The sequence below is a fragment of the Spermophilus citellus genome, assembly GCF_964194105.1.
Source record: "Spermophilus citellus genome assembly, chromosome: 6".
Classification (NCBI taxonomy): domain Eukaryota; kingdom Metazoa; phylum Chordata; class Mammalia; order Rodentia; family Sciuridae; genus Spermophilus; species Spermophilus citellus.
This window is the reverse complement of record NC_138187.1, coordinates 32,663,969-32,684,359: the sequence shown is the minus strand read 5'-3', so window position 1 is coordinate 32,684,359 and position 20,391 is coordinate 32,663,969. Positions and strand designations below refer to the sequence as shown.

Below are 20,391 nucleotides of genomic sequence, written 5' to 3'. Positions count from 1 at the left end.
TTTGTGGAAGATTGCATTTATAGCATGTGGTTTGGGCAGGTTCCAGAATACACATTTTTTTCTTGACAAAAGCTGTTAATGAATAGATGGATAAATGTGGCAAGCACAGTTCTTTTATTTTGTTCTGTTTTCTTTTGTTTTGTTTCTGGTACTGGGAATTGAACCCAGAAGCATTCTACTGCTGAGCTACTCCCAGTTCTTTTTGTTTTATTTGGAGACAGGGTCTTTATCCAGGCTGCCCTCAAATTTGTGATTCCCCTGCCTCAAAACCCTACCTAGCTAGGATTACAAGCATGCACCACCATGCCCTACTTAGGAAACCAAATTTAGATATCAAATTTCAGGAGCACTTATTGCTTTATTAAGTTAGATCTGGCTATTTAAAACAAAAAATATATTCACTTATTTGACTGTTTCAAGAGAATTTTTGTTCTTTGATTTTTACTATCACAGTTTCTTTCTTATTTCCTGGCAGAGTAATTGACTTGCTTTGAACGATTTGACCAAGCAGATCAAAATTTATCAGCCAGGCCCAGTGGTACACCTGGTAGCTTGGGAGGCTGAGGCAGAAAGATGACCTGTCTCTAAATAAAATACAAAATAGGGCTGGGAAGGTGGCTCAGCGGTTGAGTGTCCCTGAGTTCAATTCCCAGTACCCCAATTTAAAAACAAAAATCAGACTGGAGATGTAGCTCAGTGGTAGAGCAGTTGGGCTAGTGTGCACAAGGCCCTAGGTTTGATCACCAACACCACAAAAAAATGAAGGGAAAGAGGGAAGGAGGAAATATTTTTCATAACTTTTCAGGTACACATTTCTCACTGCCATCTGGCTTTTCCCTCTCCTCAAAATGACATTTGCATTTCAGCAGTGATTTTTTTTTTTCCTTTTAATTGCAGCTAAAAATACCGATTAGCTTAAAAATGTCCTTGTTTAAGTCAGAGAAAAATTTGCCGTGTTTTTGTCATTCTGCATCCTTCAAAAGTTGTCCAGCATTCCCCAGGAAAAACTCATGACCACTTTTCTTGCTTTTTACCAGTGATTTGTTTGTGGTACTTTTGTGCAGGTCACCAAAGCAGCACCAAAGACATCATTTCTATTTATGTTGCTGTTGCTTTCCCACGACCTGATTTCTGTTAGGTTTGGCCTATTTTGCTTAAGTTCCTTTGCCAATGGCTTTATGACCTATGAATAAGGACTCTCATGTCTTTAATTGGAACTTTAGCATTAGGAAATACTTTTAAATAAGAGAAGGCTAAGATGAGGGCTGGGGATGTAACTCAGTGATAGAGCACTTGTCTAGCATGAACAAGGTCCTGGGTTGAGTCCCCAGTACCATTAAAAAAAAAAAAAAAAAAGTCTAAGATGAAAGACACCAAAAATAGCCAAAAGTGTGAAATAATTATAGTCTTTTCCTTCCCACTTTTCTTTTGGGGTCCTTTGAACTTGGGCCTGTTTTCTATCTACATATTCAAACAGCATATCTTAGATCTGAAACAACTGTTGTTGGAAAAATCTAAATATAACTCTGTGACAGGAGACCAAGGATCAGACATTTTCTCAGAAAGATAGTAACTGCAGGGGAAAAAAAGAGATCTGAAGTATTCTAGAAGAAAAGACTAGTATTACAGAGAACAGGAATATGGCCAACATCAAAGGAATAGAAGAATTCTAAAGTTTTTCCTTTGAATTTATTCTTCTGCATTAAATACTTGATTGCTCCCACTTTTACAAAAACATTTTAATATGGAAAATCTTAAACAGATAAAAAATAGTATAATGAGCCCCTTATACTCATCACCCAGATTCAACAATAAACAACTCACAGTCAATCTTGTTCTTCTGAACTCACTTTCTCCATGACTTTACTATTTGAAGCACATCCTATAGACATTTTATCGTTGCATATTTCAATGAATATCTATAAAAGGTAAGTAAGGATTCTTCTTTTTAACAATAGCCAATGATTGTTTAATAATAACCAATAACTTTTTTGTTTTCTTTTTGCTGCTGAGATTGAACCCTGGCCTCAAACATGGCAAGCACACACTCTACCGCTGAGCTACACCCTCAAATGTTACTTATAACTTTTGAGATCCAAATAAGGTTCCACACATGATTGTGATTAGTTGATATGTTTCTTGAATCTTTTTTTTTTTTTTTTTTTTTTTTTTTTGGTAGGTTCCCTTTCTTCTTTTTTTTTGCAGTTTATTTGTTAAGAAAATTAAGAGGAGCTGGGGCTGGGGCTCAGTGGTAGCACACTTGCCTGGCACGTGTGAGGCATTGGGTTCGATTCTCAGCACCACATATAAATAAATAAAATAAAGGTCTATAACAACTAAAAAAATTTTTTTTAAATAAAAAGAAAATTAAGAGATTGGTTTGTGTTCTGTTGTATATCCCAGATCCTAGATTTCCTAATTAAAGGCTCATGGTGTCTTACGTATCCCCCTGTACTCTGTATTTCCTACAAGTTATAGCTGAAGTTAGATTAAAGGTAAGGGAAAAAAAATCAAATAAAATTCCTTCTCAAATACAGCATCACAAAACCATAAAACTTTTTCTAAAAATCTTTAGTTTATGGTCTCATAAGATATGAACTTGATCTTTTCATCTGTAGGTATCTACTGACTTTACTTTTAGTCTCTAAGATATAAAACTGAAATTATAACAAATATTTTCCCAACACATCCTTCAGATAGTCCTACTTCATTAACCCAGAAATTCCAGTGTTATCCATTTTAACAGATGACTTAGGAAATCATGATATGATCAGTGTTCGGAAATAATGTTTTTAAAAAGTAGAAGAAGGGCCAGGGTTGTTGAGCACTTGTACTTGTAGAGCGCTTGCCTCATATGTGTGAGGCCCAGGGTTCGATCCTCAGTACCCACATAAAAGTAAATAAATAAAAATAAAGATATTGTGTCCATCTACAACTAAAAAATTTACAAAAAAAGTGGGGGGGCTGCTGGGGTTGTGGCTCAGTGGTAGTGCATTTGCCTAGCATGCATGAGGCACTGGGTTCAAGTCTCAGCACCACATACATACAAATAAATAAATTTTAAAAAAAGATCCATCGACAACTAAGAAATATTTTTAAAAAAGCAGAAAATGTTTGTCATGATATTTATCCTATTTTGAAGCAGAAATTTATATGGGCATAAAGAATAGGGGCAGGGCTTTCCTAAGTTTCTGCAGGTTGCATTGTGAGGTTTGTCTTCTAATAATGTGTAGGTATCATTTTGGGAGTAAAAATAAAATCTAAGCCAGGTAAGGTGTTGCATCCCCCAGCTACTCAGGGGGATCACAAGTTCAATGCCAGCCTTAGTAACGTAATGAAACCATGTCTCAAAAATTAGAAAGGACTAGGGATATAGTTCAGTGGTAGAGTGCCCTGGGTTCAATCCCCAATAATAAGAACAATAATAAACTAATAGAGTGGACTGCAAAATTATCCTAAATTGAATGGGTGTGAAGTCTAAAATGCATATCATTTAAAGACAGCACCCATATTTTCTTTTTCTTTTCTTCTTTTTTTCTCTTGTACTAAGGATTGGTACTTAACCACTGAGCAATGTCCCAGTCTTTTTTATTTTTGACTTTAGGATCCTTCACAGAGTTACCCAATAAGTAAAACTCTGTTTAAATTCAGATACATATTAAGAAAATTTCCTAGTTTAAGTGTAAAGAATCTCAAGGACTCTTTGACAGAACCTGTTTCGTGTAGAAAAGGTATTCAGAGCTGGGGATTAGCTCAATCATTGAGCACATACCCAGCCTTGAGTTCAGTCTCTAGTGCCAAAACAGAGAGAAAGAAAGATGTGTGTATTTAGATTAGTTTATCTGACAGTGAGTGACCTTCAGAAGAATATATAGTGAATCACAGTTTGGTTTTTTTCCTCTTTATAATGAAGATTATTTTTATTTACCCAGTGTGCTATTTTAGTTCAATGCCATATAGCAGAGTGTCAGTTAATATAATGGAATGAGATCTGTTAATGAATAAAGTTTCTTTCTTTCTTTCTTTCTTTTTTTTTTTTTTTTTTTTTTTGGTACTAGGGATTGAACTCAGGGGCACTCAACCACTGAGCCACCTTCCCAGCCCTATTTTGAATTTTATTTATTTATTTATTTATAATATTTATTTTTTAGTTTTTGGCGGACACAACATCTTTGTTTGTATGTGGTGCTGAGGTTCGAACCCGGGCCGCACGCTTGCCAGGCAAGCACGCTACTGCTTTAGCCACATCCCCAGCCCCTATTTTGAATTTTATTTAGAGACAGGATCTCACTGAGTTGCTTAGTGCTTTGACATTGCTGAGGCTGTCTTTGAATTCATGATCCTCCTGTCTCAGCCTCCCAAGCTGCTAGGATTATAGGCAAGCATCACCATGCCAACTTAAAGTTACCTTTTATACCAAAAAAAACTAATAAAGGGAAAAGTAAAAGATAATGGATCTTTAGGATGGGTGGAAAGAATACCCTGCTTGGTTTTTTTACACTTTGCAATTATAAAACTGCATTAAAAGCAGCTCTTGTCCCACTCAGCCTCATGGGAGAATCCTGTGTCCCAGACATTTTGCAAAAAAAAACCTTGTTGCCTTTGTATGAGATGGCAATCAGGGCCATAAATGGGGAAGACGGACTGGGGGAAGCTACCAAACTCACATATGGCTAGTATTCACACTCGGTCAATGATCAAAGCAGATGACCCATATCTCATTTGCAGGTATTGACTGGGCTCCCAAGAGTGACCGCATCGTCACTTGTGGGGCAGACCGCAATGCCTATGTCTGGAGTCAGAAAGATGGTGTCTGGAAGCCCACCTTGGTGATCCTGAGGATCAATCGCGCAGCCACTTTTGTGAAATGGTCCCCTCTAGAGAACAAATTTGCTGTGGGAAGTGGAGCACGACTCATTTCCGTTTGCTACTTCGAATCTGAAAATGACTGGTGAGCAACATCAGAGCTTTTCCTTCTCTATGGAATTGACATTGGACCGCCATGTTCTTGGTGACGTCTGGTGGCACTGTGGAAGGCCTTAGCTGCAACCCAGGTCTCCTCATCTGGAGATTGTGGGTTTTTTCCCTCTAAAATTCTCTGTTCTCTCTGAGCATTTCTTCTCATGTGTACAATGAGTCAGATCTCACATCTGTTGTTTCCAAGTTCTGATCTCTTAACTTTTTTTTTCTGCAACATGCTATTACTGTTCTCACTCTCTACTGCTCAAATTTCTGTTTTCTTACTCTTATGTATAAATCATAAACTTGAAAGCGTTTCAGAGTGCCCTAAGGAATTATTTTTTTTTTCTGGCCATATCCATTAACTTAAAAATATCTTGGATTCTTGAAGCTAGTAGTGCTTTCCTTTCTTTTAAGCTTATTTGCTAACCAAATATGGATCTTGGTATAATATTTTACTTGTTTAAACCATTGGTATAAAAATTCACCAGAATATTAGAAGTGTAATTAGGCTGTTGTACTTTTTTTTTTTTTTTAATAAATTTCTTGGTTTAAGCCAGTTAAAAGCAGGTTACTTTTATGGCTAAATAACTTTTAAACTACTCCTTCCTGCAAATTTTAATAAGAAAACTGTTCTACCTGGCATGCGTTCAGGATGGAAGGTAAATATCCTTCAACATCAATTATCCTTCAGTATGAAACTGGCAGTGTTTGTGTTTCTACTAAAAATAGCAGAGTACACATTACTCTTTGTAGTGGAACTGTTTGTATTCTGCTGAAACAGTGAAAGGAACAGATTATCATGTTACATTATGTCATCTAGTAACACCTCGGAAATTTTTATTCTTTAGAAAGAAAGAGAATTTGCTAGAAGAAATTATAACATGTATTTTTCTTTCATTTATGTATAAAAAGTATGACAAAATGTCAAATGCTAGAAATCATTCAGAAGGTTCATGGTAATGAGTAGATACAAACAAATTTTATTAATATTCCTTTATGGCTGAACTATAAGTCAGAGATTACTAGTTGACATTAATTTTAATTAATTTATATAAGGAACTTTTCCTCCTTGCTAAACTTCAACCATAGTAATCATTTACAATTTTATTCATCAAGAGACATTCTCAAATATAGGTCAATTGGACTTTACTGTGGCAGAAGATATTATCTTGGAACAATTTGTATATTCAGGGCAGTTTCTCAGACATATAATAGTTCACTAGTATGAAGTGAGAGCTTTAAAACAACCTCTCAGAAGCCTAAAATTCATTCATTTGAACTACTTATTATTTTGTTTGACATTCTTCCCTTAATTGAAAAGAAAAACTGCACTGAAACAATTCAGAATATCATCTTTTTGAGAATGAACTAGTTATCAGATAGGTTTCCAACAAAGATGCTGTAAAACAGTAATCCAGCATTCAAGGAGAGGCATTTGGCTCCAGATTGTCTCAACACAAACAACTAGACATGGTTGGCTTTTAAACAGCAGTCTGGGAACAAAAATTAACTTAGTGAAGCCAAAATAATGAGTGATTTTAGACACAAATAATCTTTTTTGAATGGCACTAGAGAATTAGAGACTAATCCCCAACAAGAGGTTCTTCTAATTTCTAGGTTGTGATTTCTCTAGGGAAAAAAAATAAGAATTTTTACCTTTGTGGAGATGTATAAAAGAAATTAAGCTTACAACCCAAAATTAACAAATCATTGAATATATATACATACATACATATACATATACATATATATATTACAGTACTGGGGATGAAACCCAGGGCCTTGCACATGCTAGGCAAGTGCTCTAGCACTGAGCTACATCCCCAAACCCCACTGACTGTTTATAATAAAAATTCAAGTAATTTCAAACTTCAGTTTTGACTCTGAAGGTTAACATCCCATGTGATCTGATGTCCCGTGGGGCAATACAGAGTTCATCAGGTTCTCCTCTCTGTACTTCAGGCATGCACCTCCTTTCTGGCAGGAGACTTGGTAGGCAATGTGAAAACCACGCTTAGATGTTTCCACCTGGCACATGTTTGGGCCTATTTGGGGACTGTCACCTGACGCATAGGTAAACTAACCTAGGATTCCTCCTCTTGTAGGTGGGTAAGCAAGCACATTAAAAAGCCGATCCGCTCCACGGTCCTCAGCTTGGATTGGCATCCCAACAATGTTTTGCTGGCAGCAGGATCATGCGACTTCAAATGCAGGTGGGAACGAATGAGAATTGATGACTTGAACCATTCATTTTTTGTCCTTCAGTAAATATTTGTAAGGTTTCTTTTCTATATAGGGTACTTGGCTGGGCACTCTGAGGGTCTCAAAAAAGAAAGGAAGTTGTGATCTAGAAAAGGAACTAGTGCACAGTAATTAAAGGAACAAGTGTGTTAAGTCATTGGGGCAGACGGCCATAGACTTGGAAGTGGGGTGGGAGGGAGGAAGGGGCAGGGCCAAGAAAGTCTTTCTTATGGAATAGCCATGGTTTCAAGTACAGGGTGAGCTGCTGTCTGTCCGTCTGTTTTTTCCTTTCTCTCAGCCTGTCTCTCCTGACTGCAGTATTCTTCATTACATATTCCACACAGCAGACTCTGCAGATTCCTGAGTGAAACTAAGCTTAACAAAACAGAGCTGAACGGTACACCACAGGGCTATTACTGCGCTGTCCTTTTCAGTTAAAGCTTTTTATTTGCCATTAGCATGAAGCTAGAAGAAAAACAGCCACTTTGCTAAGAGCTTCAAGGATCACACCATGTAATTGCTTTTTAGAAGTTGTTCTTTATTGAGAAGGCTTTTTCTCCCTTAATGAAAAGAAAAGCAAATAAATGTTGCTTTGTGTGGACTCCTTGGCTGGGAATCAGGATGTGCATTTCTTCAGTACCTATGTGGAAAATTCCAGAGAACCTGACCAGTGATTTCTACACAGTAATATCCGAGGTTTATAAAGGGGGGTGTGTGGTGAGTGTGGCTGCAATAATGAGTGATGGCAGCATTAGGGCACTCTATTCTGGAGTTTGGTTGTTTGTGGTCTGTTATCCAGAGTCATCCTAACTCCCTTGGAAAACGAACCGGGTGCAACTGTGCTGTACCACCTGGAGTTTTGTGGGGTATCTAAAAGTCTGCTTGTGAAAATAGATTGCAGTTCTCTTGTTAATATTGATGTCCACAAACTTTTGTTTGAAGTGCAGTCCTGTGCGTCGGGGTCTGTTCAAGAACCACCAGTCCTGGGTTGTTTTGTTTTTGTGGTGCCAGGGATTGAACCCAAGGCCTTGTATGTGCAAAGCAAGCACTTTTCCTTCAGCTACCTCCTCAGCCCACCGCCGGTTCTTTCTAAGCCTCTTAAGCAGCCCCATTGTGAGGCTGAGTTGAGCAGCTAATTTACAGATCACTCACTGGCCTCTGCCTCATTGAAGCCTCATATCTTTCAGGGTTTCCACTGCCATTGTCATTGGGGTTGGGGTTATTTTAGGGAGTTTAGGTTCAGCAGTTTATTATTTGGTACTGGGGATTGAATCCTGGGGCACTTTACCACTGAGCCATATCGCCAGCCCTTCTTATTTTTTATTTCGAGACAGGGTCTCACTAAGTTGCTGAGAATTTGTGATCTTCCTGCCTCGTCCTCTGGAAGCTGGGTTCTAGGCGCGTGCCACTGCGCCCAACTAATTGAGAAATTTTCTAAAGAGAAAATGTAGGTGAACATGATGGCCCATGCCTATGATCCTAGTAAATGGAGAGGCTGATGCAACAGAATCTTAAGTTCCGGGCCAGCTTCTGCAACTTTGCAAGATCCTGTCTCAAAATAAAAAGGGCTGGGGATGTGCCTCAGTGGTAAGGTACCCCTGGGTTCAATCCCTAGTACTAGGGGCAGGGTGGGGGACCAAAGAGAATACAGAATAGAAATACCATTAGGGTGCAAAAAGGACCCAAAGGATAAATTTTCAGCTGTTCTTTGTGTCTTCCTTTTTTTTAAAAGAAATATTTATGTTTTATTTATAGTTGGACACAGTACCTTTGTTTTATTTATTTTTATGAGGTGCTGAGTGTCAAACCTAGGACCTCGCATGTGCTACATGAGTGCTCTACTGCTGAGCCATAACCCTAGCCTATGTCTTCCCCTTTTTAACTCTGGGCCCAAATATCTCTTATAGAGATTCATGGAATTAGATAAAGAGTGAGTTAGAAAAAGACTTTGGACAGCATATATGAATGTCACAATGAATCCTGCTATTAATGCATAATTATAATTCACCAATAAAAAAAAATTTTAAAAAGAGAGAAAGCTAGGTGTAGTGACACACATGCCACACACCTGTAATCTCAACAGCTCAAGAGGCTGAGGTGAGTTCAAAGCCAGCCTCAGCAACTTAGGCTCTCAGCAACTCAGTGAGACCCTGTCTCTAAATAAAATACAAAAAAGGGCTGGGGATGTGGCTCAGTAGTTAAGCGCCCTCGGGTTCAATCCCTGATACCCACCCCCCCCCAAAAAAAAAAAAAAAAAAAAGACTGAGAACACTTGGTTGTGAAAGACGACCCTTCTCTCAGACTGTCCTGCTACAAAGACTGGATGATGGGCCTGAGGGTCAGGGGAGCCGGCCCATCACCTGACAGTGCTTGGGATCCTGCCCATTCTTTCTTGCCGGCCTCCTTTGGTTTGTCTTTGGGTGTCTCTCTCTGTCTTATGGCATTTATATGTCACAGAGTGGCACATGGTTTCCTCTCCTCCATTGACTGGGCTTCCTGAAATACTGTGTTGAGAACGATGCTGAAGTAGACATGAAAGGACTCTGGTCCTTTAGCAAGGTCTGACATGAGCCAGGGAAGGACCTTAAGGTCTCCCAGAATGTGCGGTCCATGGAGGAGGGTTTTGTGTTCATTATGGAGAACAACCCCCGGAGTCTGGTTCCCGTGGGTGCCCGTTGTCTGTATAGACTTGACCAGGTTTGAATTGGCCTGTAGGCAGCTCTTTGAACCACGGTGACTTGCGGGGCTTGTGTACCTAAACGTGTCTGTCATGTTCTATTCTTTGTACAAGCCAGCCTCTATGTTCTGGGTTACCTTATGCGGCTGCCTGTGGCCATTTCTATATACGTATATTTTCATTTGCTTTTTCCCTCTCTCCCTACCCTTTAAAACATAGAGTATTTTCTGCCTACATTAAAGAAGTAGATGAGAAGCCAGCCAGCACGCCCTGGGGCAGCAAGATGCCTTTTGGTCAATTGATGTCAGAATTTGGTGGCAGTGGCACTGGCGGCTGGGTCCATGGGGTCAGCTTCTCTGCCAGTGGGAGCCGCTTGGCCTGGGTCAGCCATGACAGCACCGTGTCTGTTGCTGATGCCTCAAAAAGTGTCCAGTGAGTATTTATTTACCTTGTGTGGAGGGGGGAGCAGGGGTGGAGTCTCTCACCCCACTGGGGAGGGCACCTTTCCCTGAGAAGGATGGACACGAAAATAAAAATCACAGCTCAAGGGCTGGGGATGTGGCTTCGAGGCAGAGCACTTGCTTGGAGTGTGAAACCCTGGGTTCAGTCCCTAGTTACTGCCCCCCACCCCACCCCCCCACATGCACACAAAAAATCCCAGCTAACTACAAGCAGCCTTTAAAGTTACAGACCCAGCTTTAAATGAGTTTGGGAAATATACAGAAGTGTTAGATCTTCCTTCCAGAAACACTTCTTAATAGAAGTACTGGCAGTGAGTCCTTTGAAGAACCCCCTGGCTTGCTACTGATAAGGGTGCCTTCGAAATGGCCAGTTTAGTGTGTGTTCTGAATTCCTTACGGTGAGTCAGTGTCACTCATTGGCCTTTAGTTAATTAGGAGATATGTTCTTCCTCTGTGTAGTCAGCAAACAGCGCCTCCTTCATGCCACCTCTGGTGTCTGTGGAAGCGAATTGCAGTGACTCACTTGTGCATGGTGCCTGCTCAGCCTACAGCACTCTCTTAGACTTCAGATTCTTAATTGTGCCAGGCGCCGTGGCGCACACCTCTAATCCCAGCCACTCAGGAGGCTGAGGTAGATGGAGTTCAAGACCAGCCTCAGCAACTTAGCAAGACCCTGTCTCAAAATAAAAAATAAGGAAAGGGCTGGGGATGTGGCTCAGTGGTTAAGCACCCCTGGCTTCACTCCCTAGTACAAAAACAAAAATCTTATTTGCTTATTAAATCATTAAATTCTGGAGAAAGACACAAGACTGGGATCCTTTTCCTCTTATGAGTCTTTGGTCGTCACTGGTGAGTCCTTTTCCACTGGCAGCTAAAGGCGGTCACCTGTAAAAGACTTTGAGACTTGCCAGCCTCTGTATGGAGAATCAGCCGTATGAGTGGCCCTTACTTCCTTGGCTGCACAGTGGCAGTGAAAGATGACATTGTCTTTCCTGACTGGACTGAATATGGGTTTTTTTCTTAATTTTATTAAGTTTGGGGTAGTTTCCATAATTGTTGCTATTGGTTTGTTTTTTGTGATAGTACTAGGGATTGAACCCAGAGGTGCTCTACCACTGAGCTACATTCCCAGTCCTTTTTTAAAATATTATGTTGAAACAGAGTCTCACTGACTTGCCCAGGCTGGCCTCAAACTTGCAATCCTTCCTCCTTAGCCTCTTTTTTTTTTTTTTTTTTTTAATATTTTTAGTTGTAGATGGACACAGTACCTTTATTTTATTTAATTATTTTATGTGGTGCTGAGGATTGAACTCAGTGCCTCACACGTGCTAGGCAAGGGCTCTACCACTGAGCCACACCTCCAGCCCCCTCCTTAGCCTCTTGAGTAATTGGAATTATAGGCATGACTCACTACATGTGGCTAACTTTATTTAAAAAAAAAAAAATCCCACCATTAAAAAATAGTAATTAAAAATAAGAGATCCCACCGTTATAGCCTTTCAGAAGAGTTTGCACATGTATAGGCACTTATTTATCTTTTCATTTTTAACACAATAGTTCTATATTTTGTATAGCAATTTGCCTTTTGTCATTCAGGAATATTTTGATGTCAGTGTTGATTTTTTTTTTAATATAGTTGTAGATGGACACAATACCTTTGTTTATTTATTTTTATGTGGTGCTGAGTATCAAACCCAATACCTCACACGTGCTAGGAGAGTGCTCTCCCACTGAGGCACAACTCCAGTCCCTCAGTGTTGATTTTATACAATCTTAACACACAGTTAAGTTCTTAGCAGATGCTTATTACAAGTCCTTGTCAACCCTCATATTGACTTATTATTTGTCTTTTCTAGTCCTGTACAAGTCAGATTACATGTCTCCTCTTCCTTTTTGCCAACATAAATATTTCAGGTAGCAACATATACCACAGTAAGAGCTTAAGATAATGCATTAGTTCTAAATTCCAGTACCAACTTGATTAAGGGGTCTTCTGAGACGCATAGAGTTATATATACTTTGAAAACATGTCACCTTTTGTGTAAAATTAGGTGCTCCTAATTCATCCTTCAATGTTTGCCTGCCATGTCTGCAGCCTCTTTGCCAGCTACAAAAGTAGGTGTTACACACACACACACACACACACACACACACTCATACACACGCGCGTGCTCGCCTCATTTGAATGTGAGCTCTTGGCTAAGACCAGGTTTGGTTCATGTTGGTAGCTCTAGCTCCTAACACAGGGCCTGGCTCTCAGTAAATACTTGCATAATACCAGGCCCCAGGGAAGATTACAACACGGACATTAACTCAACAGCTATAATGACGTTAAGAATTCCAACAGGCAAGAAGGAGGAGAAGCTGGTTTGGGTCAAAGTTTTCTGGAAACTCCTCATGGAGGTGATCCAGTCAGATCCACGTTCCAAAGTCTGGAATGGACTTGGATAAGCAAGAGGAGCAGAACCAACCCTGGGGGTAGAAGTACATGAGGGCAAAGGTAGAGACAGAAGAACCCGTCTCCTTGGAGACCAGCATGTTGTGAGTTGAAGGGGCCTCAGAACAGGGCAGAGCACAGGCTACAGGGAAAGCTGAGGCCTCAGTTAGTTCTTTCCTTCCTTCCTTTCTGTGTATTGGTGATTGAACCCAGGGCCTCATGCATGCTAGGCAAGCACTCTACCACTGAGCTACACAGCCAAAACTATTTTTTTTTTTTTAAGATAAATAAATGGCTAAATTGCTGAAGCTGGCCTCACACTTATGATGCTCCTGCCTCAGCCTCTCAAGTTGCTGGGATTATAAGCATATTAAACCACCATACTTCACCTGTTCTTCTCCCACCCACCCACCCTGCTTGTGATGTTAAGGATGGATCCCAGGGCCTGCCTGGTACATGCTAGGCAAATATTCTACCCCAGAGCTACACCCCCAGCCTGAAGGCCTGTTTCTGAAGGTCACCTTGGGGTTGTGTGGTGCTTGAGATTCCAGCAAGGAGAGGTCAGGAGGCTCCTTTTAAACAGAAGTGTTCGTTGACACTGCAGAAAACCCCAGGAGAATGGGTCCTTTGTCATCCTGCAAGTCTATAAACTGCGTGGTATGGTTCCGCTCAATGTAACAAGTGTTCTTGTGTTTAGGGTCTCAACTCTGAAAACAGAGTTCCTGCCACTCCTGAGTGTATCATTTGTCTCGGAGAATAGCGTTGTGGCAGCTGTAAGTATCTCTCTTCTTTCTTCCTTGTAGCATGCTGTGTGCAATCTCCAAACAGGAACAATGCATGCTCTATGACACTGGCACAAAGTACAGCAGCTGCTTAGAGGAAACAGAGCTAGCTTGTAAGATGAAGAGGTGCCTGTCCCAGTGCACATTCTGCTAAGGAACCTCCAGGGCTGACTAACATCTTGTTGCAGGGCCATGACTGCTGCCCGATGCTCTTTAACTACGATGACCGCGGCTGCTTGACCTTTGTCTCCAAGCTAGACATTCCAAAACAGAGCATCCAGCGCAACATGTCTGCCATGGAACGCTTCCGCAACATGGACAAGAGGGCCACCACCGAGGACCGCAATACAGCCTTGGAAACGCTGCACCAGAATAGCATCACGTAGGTGCCACCAGCCAGGGCCCTGGGAGCCCCCGTAGTCAGTGCGCTGGCCTCCTTCCCTTGTTTCCTCACTGAGTCCTGCAAAGTCCCTGTATACTGAGGCCTGGACAGCCCCTCAGAAACGAGAACAGTGATATACCTGTGTCTCCCCCACTGCCAAGTTCTTGTTTTTAGTTTGTGACAGAGAGTGAACTGCTACCACCTTGTCACTTCTGTCCTTCAAGGTGCAGGTAGCATGAGGCATCCAGCAGGAGGAGTGAGGATCCTGTTAGACTGGGGTGGCAGGGCCTGTCGGGCAGCCTCTTCCCAGGCTCACCTTCTCAACAGGGGAACAGAGGACTTTGCCAAGGGCCATGTTCCTCTGGAAGAGAGCACAGAACAGGAAATATTGCTATATTCTGTTATTGTTCCAACTATGGATTTCAAGTAATGTAAATAGGATATTTGATTTAATCACAGAAACCAAATTATCCTATGATAGCCAAGAAACCTCTTGACTGACTTCTCACCAAGCATATGTGATTATAAAAGACAACAGAGCTATGTGTGGTGGCTTATATCTATAATCCTAGCTCCTCAGGGGGCTGAGGCAGGAGGATATCAAGTTTGAGGCCAGCCTCAGCAACTTAGTGAGACCCTGTCTCAAAATTAAAAAATAAGGGCTGGGGATGTGGCTTAAGCGGTAGCGCGCTCGCCTGGCATGCGTGCGGCCCGGGTTCGATCCTCAGCACCACTTACCAACAAAGATGTTGTGTCTGCCGAGAACTAAAAAATAAATATTAAAAATTCTCTCTCTCTCTCTCTCTCTCTCTCTCTCTCTCTCTCCTCTCTCACTCTTTAAAAAAAAATTAAAAAATAAAAAGGGCTAGAGGTGTAGCTCAGTCATAGAGCACCTCTGGGTTCAATCACCAGTACCCCATCCCCACCAAAAAGACAACAGAATTATGTACTGTCATGTGTAACTAATTAAAACAAATTAAAAAAAAAAAAAGAGGATATTACAGTCCAGCATGGTGGGGCACACCCATAATCCCAGCTACTTGCAAGGCAGAGGCAGAAGGGTGGCAAGTTCCAGGCCAGCCTCAGCACCTTAGTGAGACCTTGTCTCAAAGTAAAAAATCAAAAGTGTTGGGGATGTAGCTCAGTGATAAAGCACCCCTGGGTTCAAATTCCCATGCCCCCCCCCCAAAAAAAAATATATATATATAATATTTCTCCTCTAGATTTACAGAAACATCAAACTTTATGGACTAAACAGCAGCTACTTTTATTTACAGAAATCAGGTCTCCTTTGCCCTAAAGCAATGCCTGCAAACTTGTTCTGTGACGGACCAGATAGAAAACATCGTAGGCTCTGAGGGGCCAGAGAGTCTCAGTTGCAGCTACTCGGGTCCACCCTGTGGCATAAGGCAGCGGGGACAATCTGGAGAGCTGGCAGAACCTGTAAAAGCGATGCTCAGCTCTACAGAAGTCAGCGGCTCTACAGAAACCGCCAGTGTGGGCCGTGGTTTGCCATCACCTTCCCAGAGGGACAAGTTCTAGACGTTTCAGAGGAGAAAGAGAATAATATTGTCTGAGCTGTGGAGTTGATTTTTCTCAAACACTTTCCACATAAGTAGGCCCAGACAAGTTATTTCGTTTATCTGTTCCTCAGCTTAGCTTGGTGGCATCTGGAGAGTCTGCCCGCTGTAGCATTTGCAGTGATTCACTTTAGATGCAAGGAGGGCTCTCAGCCTTAGGCTCTGGCTGTCCCAGAGGCTGACTTGGGAGGTTTTGTTTAGAGCAAGTTGGATCTCAGTTATGCTCTCGACAAGCCTCTAGTTTAACAAACACACACACACATTCTTTCCATTTCCATTATTGCCATGGTCCTGCCCACGAGCTGTTCCCCACACATTTATTTGCATGCTGTGAGCGCTGGGTCACCTGCCTCTTCAGGTCACTCTGATTCACGCAGGCTCGTGACTTTTCCCCCTTTTCATTTTTGCCTTTCCTGAACATCGGGTAATAAAGCCTTCTGGATGTTTTCTGGTCGAGTTGCTGCTTCCCAGTGTTGACGGACAGGTCCGATCCAGGAGTGGATGGCAGTTCATTTCCTCAAACATTCCTCACGCTGTCAGTCAGGAGGGCCATGTTCACTCCCCACATTCTGCACAACCACTTGTTTTTGCTTTTTTTCAGTCAAGTGTCTATTTATGAGGTGGACAAGCAAGATTGTCGCAAATTTTGCACTACTGGCATCGATGGAGCCATGACCATTTGGGATTTCAAGGTATTTCTACCTTTCAGAACAAATCTTGTGTTCAAACTCTTCATTTCTGGAAATGGTGCCAGCTCCCATCATGGTAGAAGGACAGGCCGTTAGACAGACTGTGATTCTCCTGGCATCACAAAACTCTCCAGCAGAAGGGAGCCACCATTCCCAGCGGCCTGGGTATCAACTCCTTGATGGAAAACTTGAGTGCTTTTGTTGGCAGCAGGCCCTGTGCTGGACACCAGCCTGTTATAGTATGTGTTTATGGTTTGCACTAATTAGTGAACACCCACTGCATACCTGGTGAGTGCTGGGCAGGGTGCTGGCACTAAGGATGTGGAGGAGAAGTGTCCTTGAGGGGCTTTTCCAGGGGCAGGGGCTGGGTGGAGCTCTAAGAGAGAAGCCAGGGCCCCTGTTTCTGTGGAAGAAGGTGGGGGGCGGGGTGGACTCCCAATGCTGTGGGGAGGAGGTGGCACCCAAGCTGCACATCAGACGTGATAGGGGGTAACAAGCGGGTGGGGAGTTAAGAAAGCAGAGGTGGGCGCTCCCATCTCCTGGAGTAGCACGTGCAGACCAGCCAAGGCTCCCAGAGCACTCTGTTCAGGGTGCTGCCTGTGGGGTGTGCTAAAGAGAAGAGCCATGCAGGGCCTAGGACAGGGAGCCAGGCTGTCGGGAGCCAGCCAGGAGCTGCTTCAGGATCTGATGTAGGTGACAATGGCCTGGGCTGCTGCGCCAGAGAGCATTGTGGGGACATGAGCTCCTGCAGTGGCTGGGGCTGGACAGGAGGCGCCAGGCTGGGGAGACCCTGAGGGTGCCAAGTGGAAGGGCACAGAGACAGTGGGGGACAAATCCAGGAAGACCTTGCGCTCTCCAGTTGGATGGTAGGTGAGACAGGGAACCCGAGAGGAGGAGCAAGGGCAAGAGAAAGCTTAGGCTTCTGCGTGGCTCTGAACTGAACTTCTCCTGAGCAGCTCAGCATTTATAGCTTTGCCACCACCTGAGCATTTCCCTGGTGTCCCATGCCCCGCCCCACCCTGTCACCTTGAGTCAGATACTCGGTATGGAAGAGGTTCCATGGTGCCCTTTGGAGAAACCAGCTGCCCTCAAATCTCTCGCCTCCTTTTTACCTTCGGCGCCACCCCTGCACCTTTCTCACCATCTGGAAGTGACAGTGCCGCCCTGTGTCTTGGCTCCCCCACCCACAGCTTCTTGTCTGTTGCATAAGTGCGGAGGTCTGGCACGGTCCGCTCTGCGGGCCTCTCAGTGCCTGCTGTGAGAAGGCTGCCTGCCATTTGGGCATTCAGAGCAGGGAAGAGGCAAGGCACATACGCACAGGCGGCCTTGTCCTGAGAGCCAGTGATGCAGGAGGAAGTTTGTGCTTAGGAACATGGAGGAGTGGGGGTGGCCCAGCACCCATGGCTGGGCCATGGGCACAAGGGCTTATAGACTGCGAAGAGCCCGTAGGGGAGCCCAGTCCTGGGGAGTCTGAGGGTGGAGCCTGGAGCCCATGGGTGGGAGCTGGGTGGGGTGAGGCCTGCACTCCTTCAGGGAGGCAGAGTGCTAGCGCAGAACCTGGGAGAAGCACAGTATCAACAGCTTTCAAAAGTCACCATTGTTCTCTGCTTTCTCAAGACCTTAGAGTCTTCAATCCAAGGACTCCGGATAATGTGAAGCTGTGTGAGCCTCCCCTGTCCAGCAGGAGAAACATGGCTGCCTGCCGCTCTGCCCCAGCGAGACGGTGAGGAGAGCCGCCCCAGGAAGCACTGTAAACACGTGGCGCAAACATCGTGTGTTTTTGTTTAAATATAATTGGTGAAAGTGTTGGTTTTTTAAAGGCAACAGTGGTTTTGTTTTGTTTTGTTTTGTTTTTTTGTTTTTGCTATTTCATTCCATTCTTGACCAAAGCTTCTGTTCAAGTAGTTTATTATGGAAAATTGTCACACTAACTTAAAGGAAAGGGTGAGGGAGGTATGTAAATTGTCTGCTAGAAAATTAAATAAAAATCCCAAATGTGTTTTTGGTTTTGTTTCCTTATACTATTTCCATGTTTAATAGAAAAATATGGATAAATTCTTCATTAGATTAGCTTGTTTTTAGGGTAAAATCTTAGATTGCAGTTTCTTGTATTGCATCGTACCATCGATCGTGGGGCAGAACCATTTATTGAATGTTCTCTCCACATGACAATGCTTCTGCAAGTAAGTACGCTGTACCTGGCAGCTGAGCAACAGAACAGCTTTCTCTTCTGAGCAGCCTGCCTCATGGGAGCCTGCCCGGGGGGACTCCAAGGTCCACTGTCCAGCCTCTGCCCTGTGCCCACCATGGGGCAGCCCCCTGCTGATAGAGCCCCATGCAGTGGGGGAAGGGAGACAGTATCATCTCAGTTTAGAGATTATTGTGCCTAAAACCAAGTTATTTTCATCCTAATTAGACATGTACTTTGATGTTGCAAATATAAGAATCTTATGAGGTACAGGTATAAATAAGTAGCAAAATAAATAAACATAAAGTGGGCTGCAGCCTGGCCACATGCTTTTTCTTTTTTTTGGTACTGGGAATTGAACTCGGGCACACGACCACTGAGCTACATCCCCAGCCCAATTTTGTATTTTATTTAAAATCAGGGTCTCACTGGGTTGCCTGGCTCCTCGCTGAATTGCTGAGTCTGGCTTTGAACTCACGATCCTGATCCTCTCCCTCCACCTCCCAAGCAGCTGGGATTAAGGCATGCGCCTGGCCACATTCTTGATCTCACTGCTCAGAAAGTGATTCTAGCAGCTCTCTAGGGTGCTGGTAAAATGTCTGTCAGAGGACATCATGAGATTTGCAAAAGATTGATTTTGCCCTTTTGGCTATTCGTGGGAAGATTTCTCATCTCCAAGAAAGTCGAGTGCCAGGGGTGTTGGCCTGGTGGCCTGCCCCATCCCCTGTGCTGTGGAGCCCTCTGTACCCCATGGCAGGAGCTCTTTGGTGCACACGTTTGCACACAGTGCATCAGCCAGGCTGTCATTATGGAGAGGAGGATAGGCAGAAGCTGGCCCTGAAATAGGAATGAGCTCCAGCTTTCCTTTTAGGTTCATGATATGACTTGGTTGGACCAGCCAGAGATTTTTAGAGAGACAGTGTACCCCGGGAAAGAATCGACAGCCAAAAAAAAAAAAAAATTTTTTTTTAACTTACTTTGACTCCAAAAACATAGTAGACACACAGTTATTTTGGGTTTTTTTTTTTTTTTTTAACTCACACCCAGGGAAGAATGTCTCCCCAGTCCCAGCTGCCAGATGCCTTCAGTGCTCTGCCATCAGCCCTCTGAATCTGAGGGTTCTGAACCCCTGGGTTCTGTATCCACAGTGGGCCACATATGATGGTGATCCCATTCCATTATAACAGAGCTGAAAGTTTTCTATTGACTAGTGACGTCGGAGGTTGTAGTGCCACGTACCATTCACATTTGTGGTGAAGCTGGTGCAGACAAACCTCTACTGCCAATTGTGTAAAAGTGTGACTCATACAGTTATGTACAGAACATAATATGCGATGATAATAAAAAAAACTTTGTTTATGTACTGCTTATGTAGTTACTATGCTTATATTTTATTGTTTATTTATTTATTATTATTGTGTGTGTGTGTGTGGTAACTAAGGATTGAACCCAAGACCTCAAGTGTACTAGGTGAGCACTCTACCATTCAGCTACATCCCTGGCCTTTTTTAATTTTTTGTTTTGAAATAGGGTCTTTGTAAGTTGTCCAGGCTGGCCTCAAACTCTGAGTCTTCCTGCCTCAGCCTTCTGAGTGGCTGGGATCATAGATATACACCACCATATCCAGCTTTATCGTTACTTTATAGTATACTCCTACTTAAAAAAAAAAAAAAAAAGTTGTTAGCCGGGAGCTGTGGTGTATACCTGAAATCCCAGCAGCTAGGGATGCCGAGACGGGAGGACCATGAGTTCAAAGCCCAAGCAATGGCGAGGCACCAAGCAACTCAGTGAGACCCTGTCTTCTGTCTCTAAATAAAATACAATATAGGGCTGGGATGTGGTTCAGTGGTCAGTGCCCCTGAGTTCAATCCCTGGTACCCTCCCCCCCCCAAAAAAAAAGGGAAAAAAATCATTTACTGTAAAACAGTATGCCATGGTACAGCAGCAGTCGGCAGGCAGAAGAACACATCTCATTTCCTGTGTCTCCTTAAG

General features: G+C 43.0%; 1 protein-coding gene across 1 annotated transcript in view; it reads left to right on the top strand.

Moving 5' to 3' along the window:
- Nucleotides 1–18,210, top strand: part of ARPC1A (actin related protein 2/3 complex subunit 1A) — a 34,089-nt gene extending 15,879 nt beyond the window's left edge. The window contains exons 4-10 of the mRNA XM_081297309.1: nucleotides 4,729–4,951; nucleotides 7,068–7,175; nucleotides 10,100–10,312; nucleotides 13,476–13,551; nucleotides 13,749–13,942; nucleotides 16,124–16,214; nucleotides 17,829–18,210. Coding sequence (XP_081153435.1) covers nucleotides 4,729–4,951; nucleotides 7,068–7,175; nucleotides 10,100–10,312; nucleotides 13,476–13,551; nucleotides 13,749–13,942; nucleotides 16,124–16,214; nucleotides 17,829–17,867 — 944 coding nt within the window. The 3' untranslated portion in view covers nucleotides 17,868–18,210. The remainder of the gene's footprint in view (nucleotides 1–4,728; nucleotides 4,952–7,067; nucleotides 7,176–10,099; nucleotides 10,313–13,475; nucleotides 13,552–13,748; nucleotides 13,943–16,123; nucleotides 16,215–17,828) is intronic.
- Nucleotides 18,211–20,391: the final 2,181 nt, after the last annotated feature.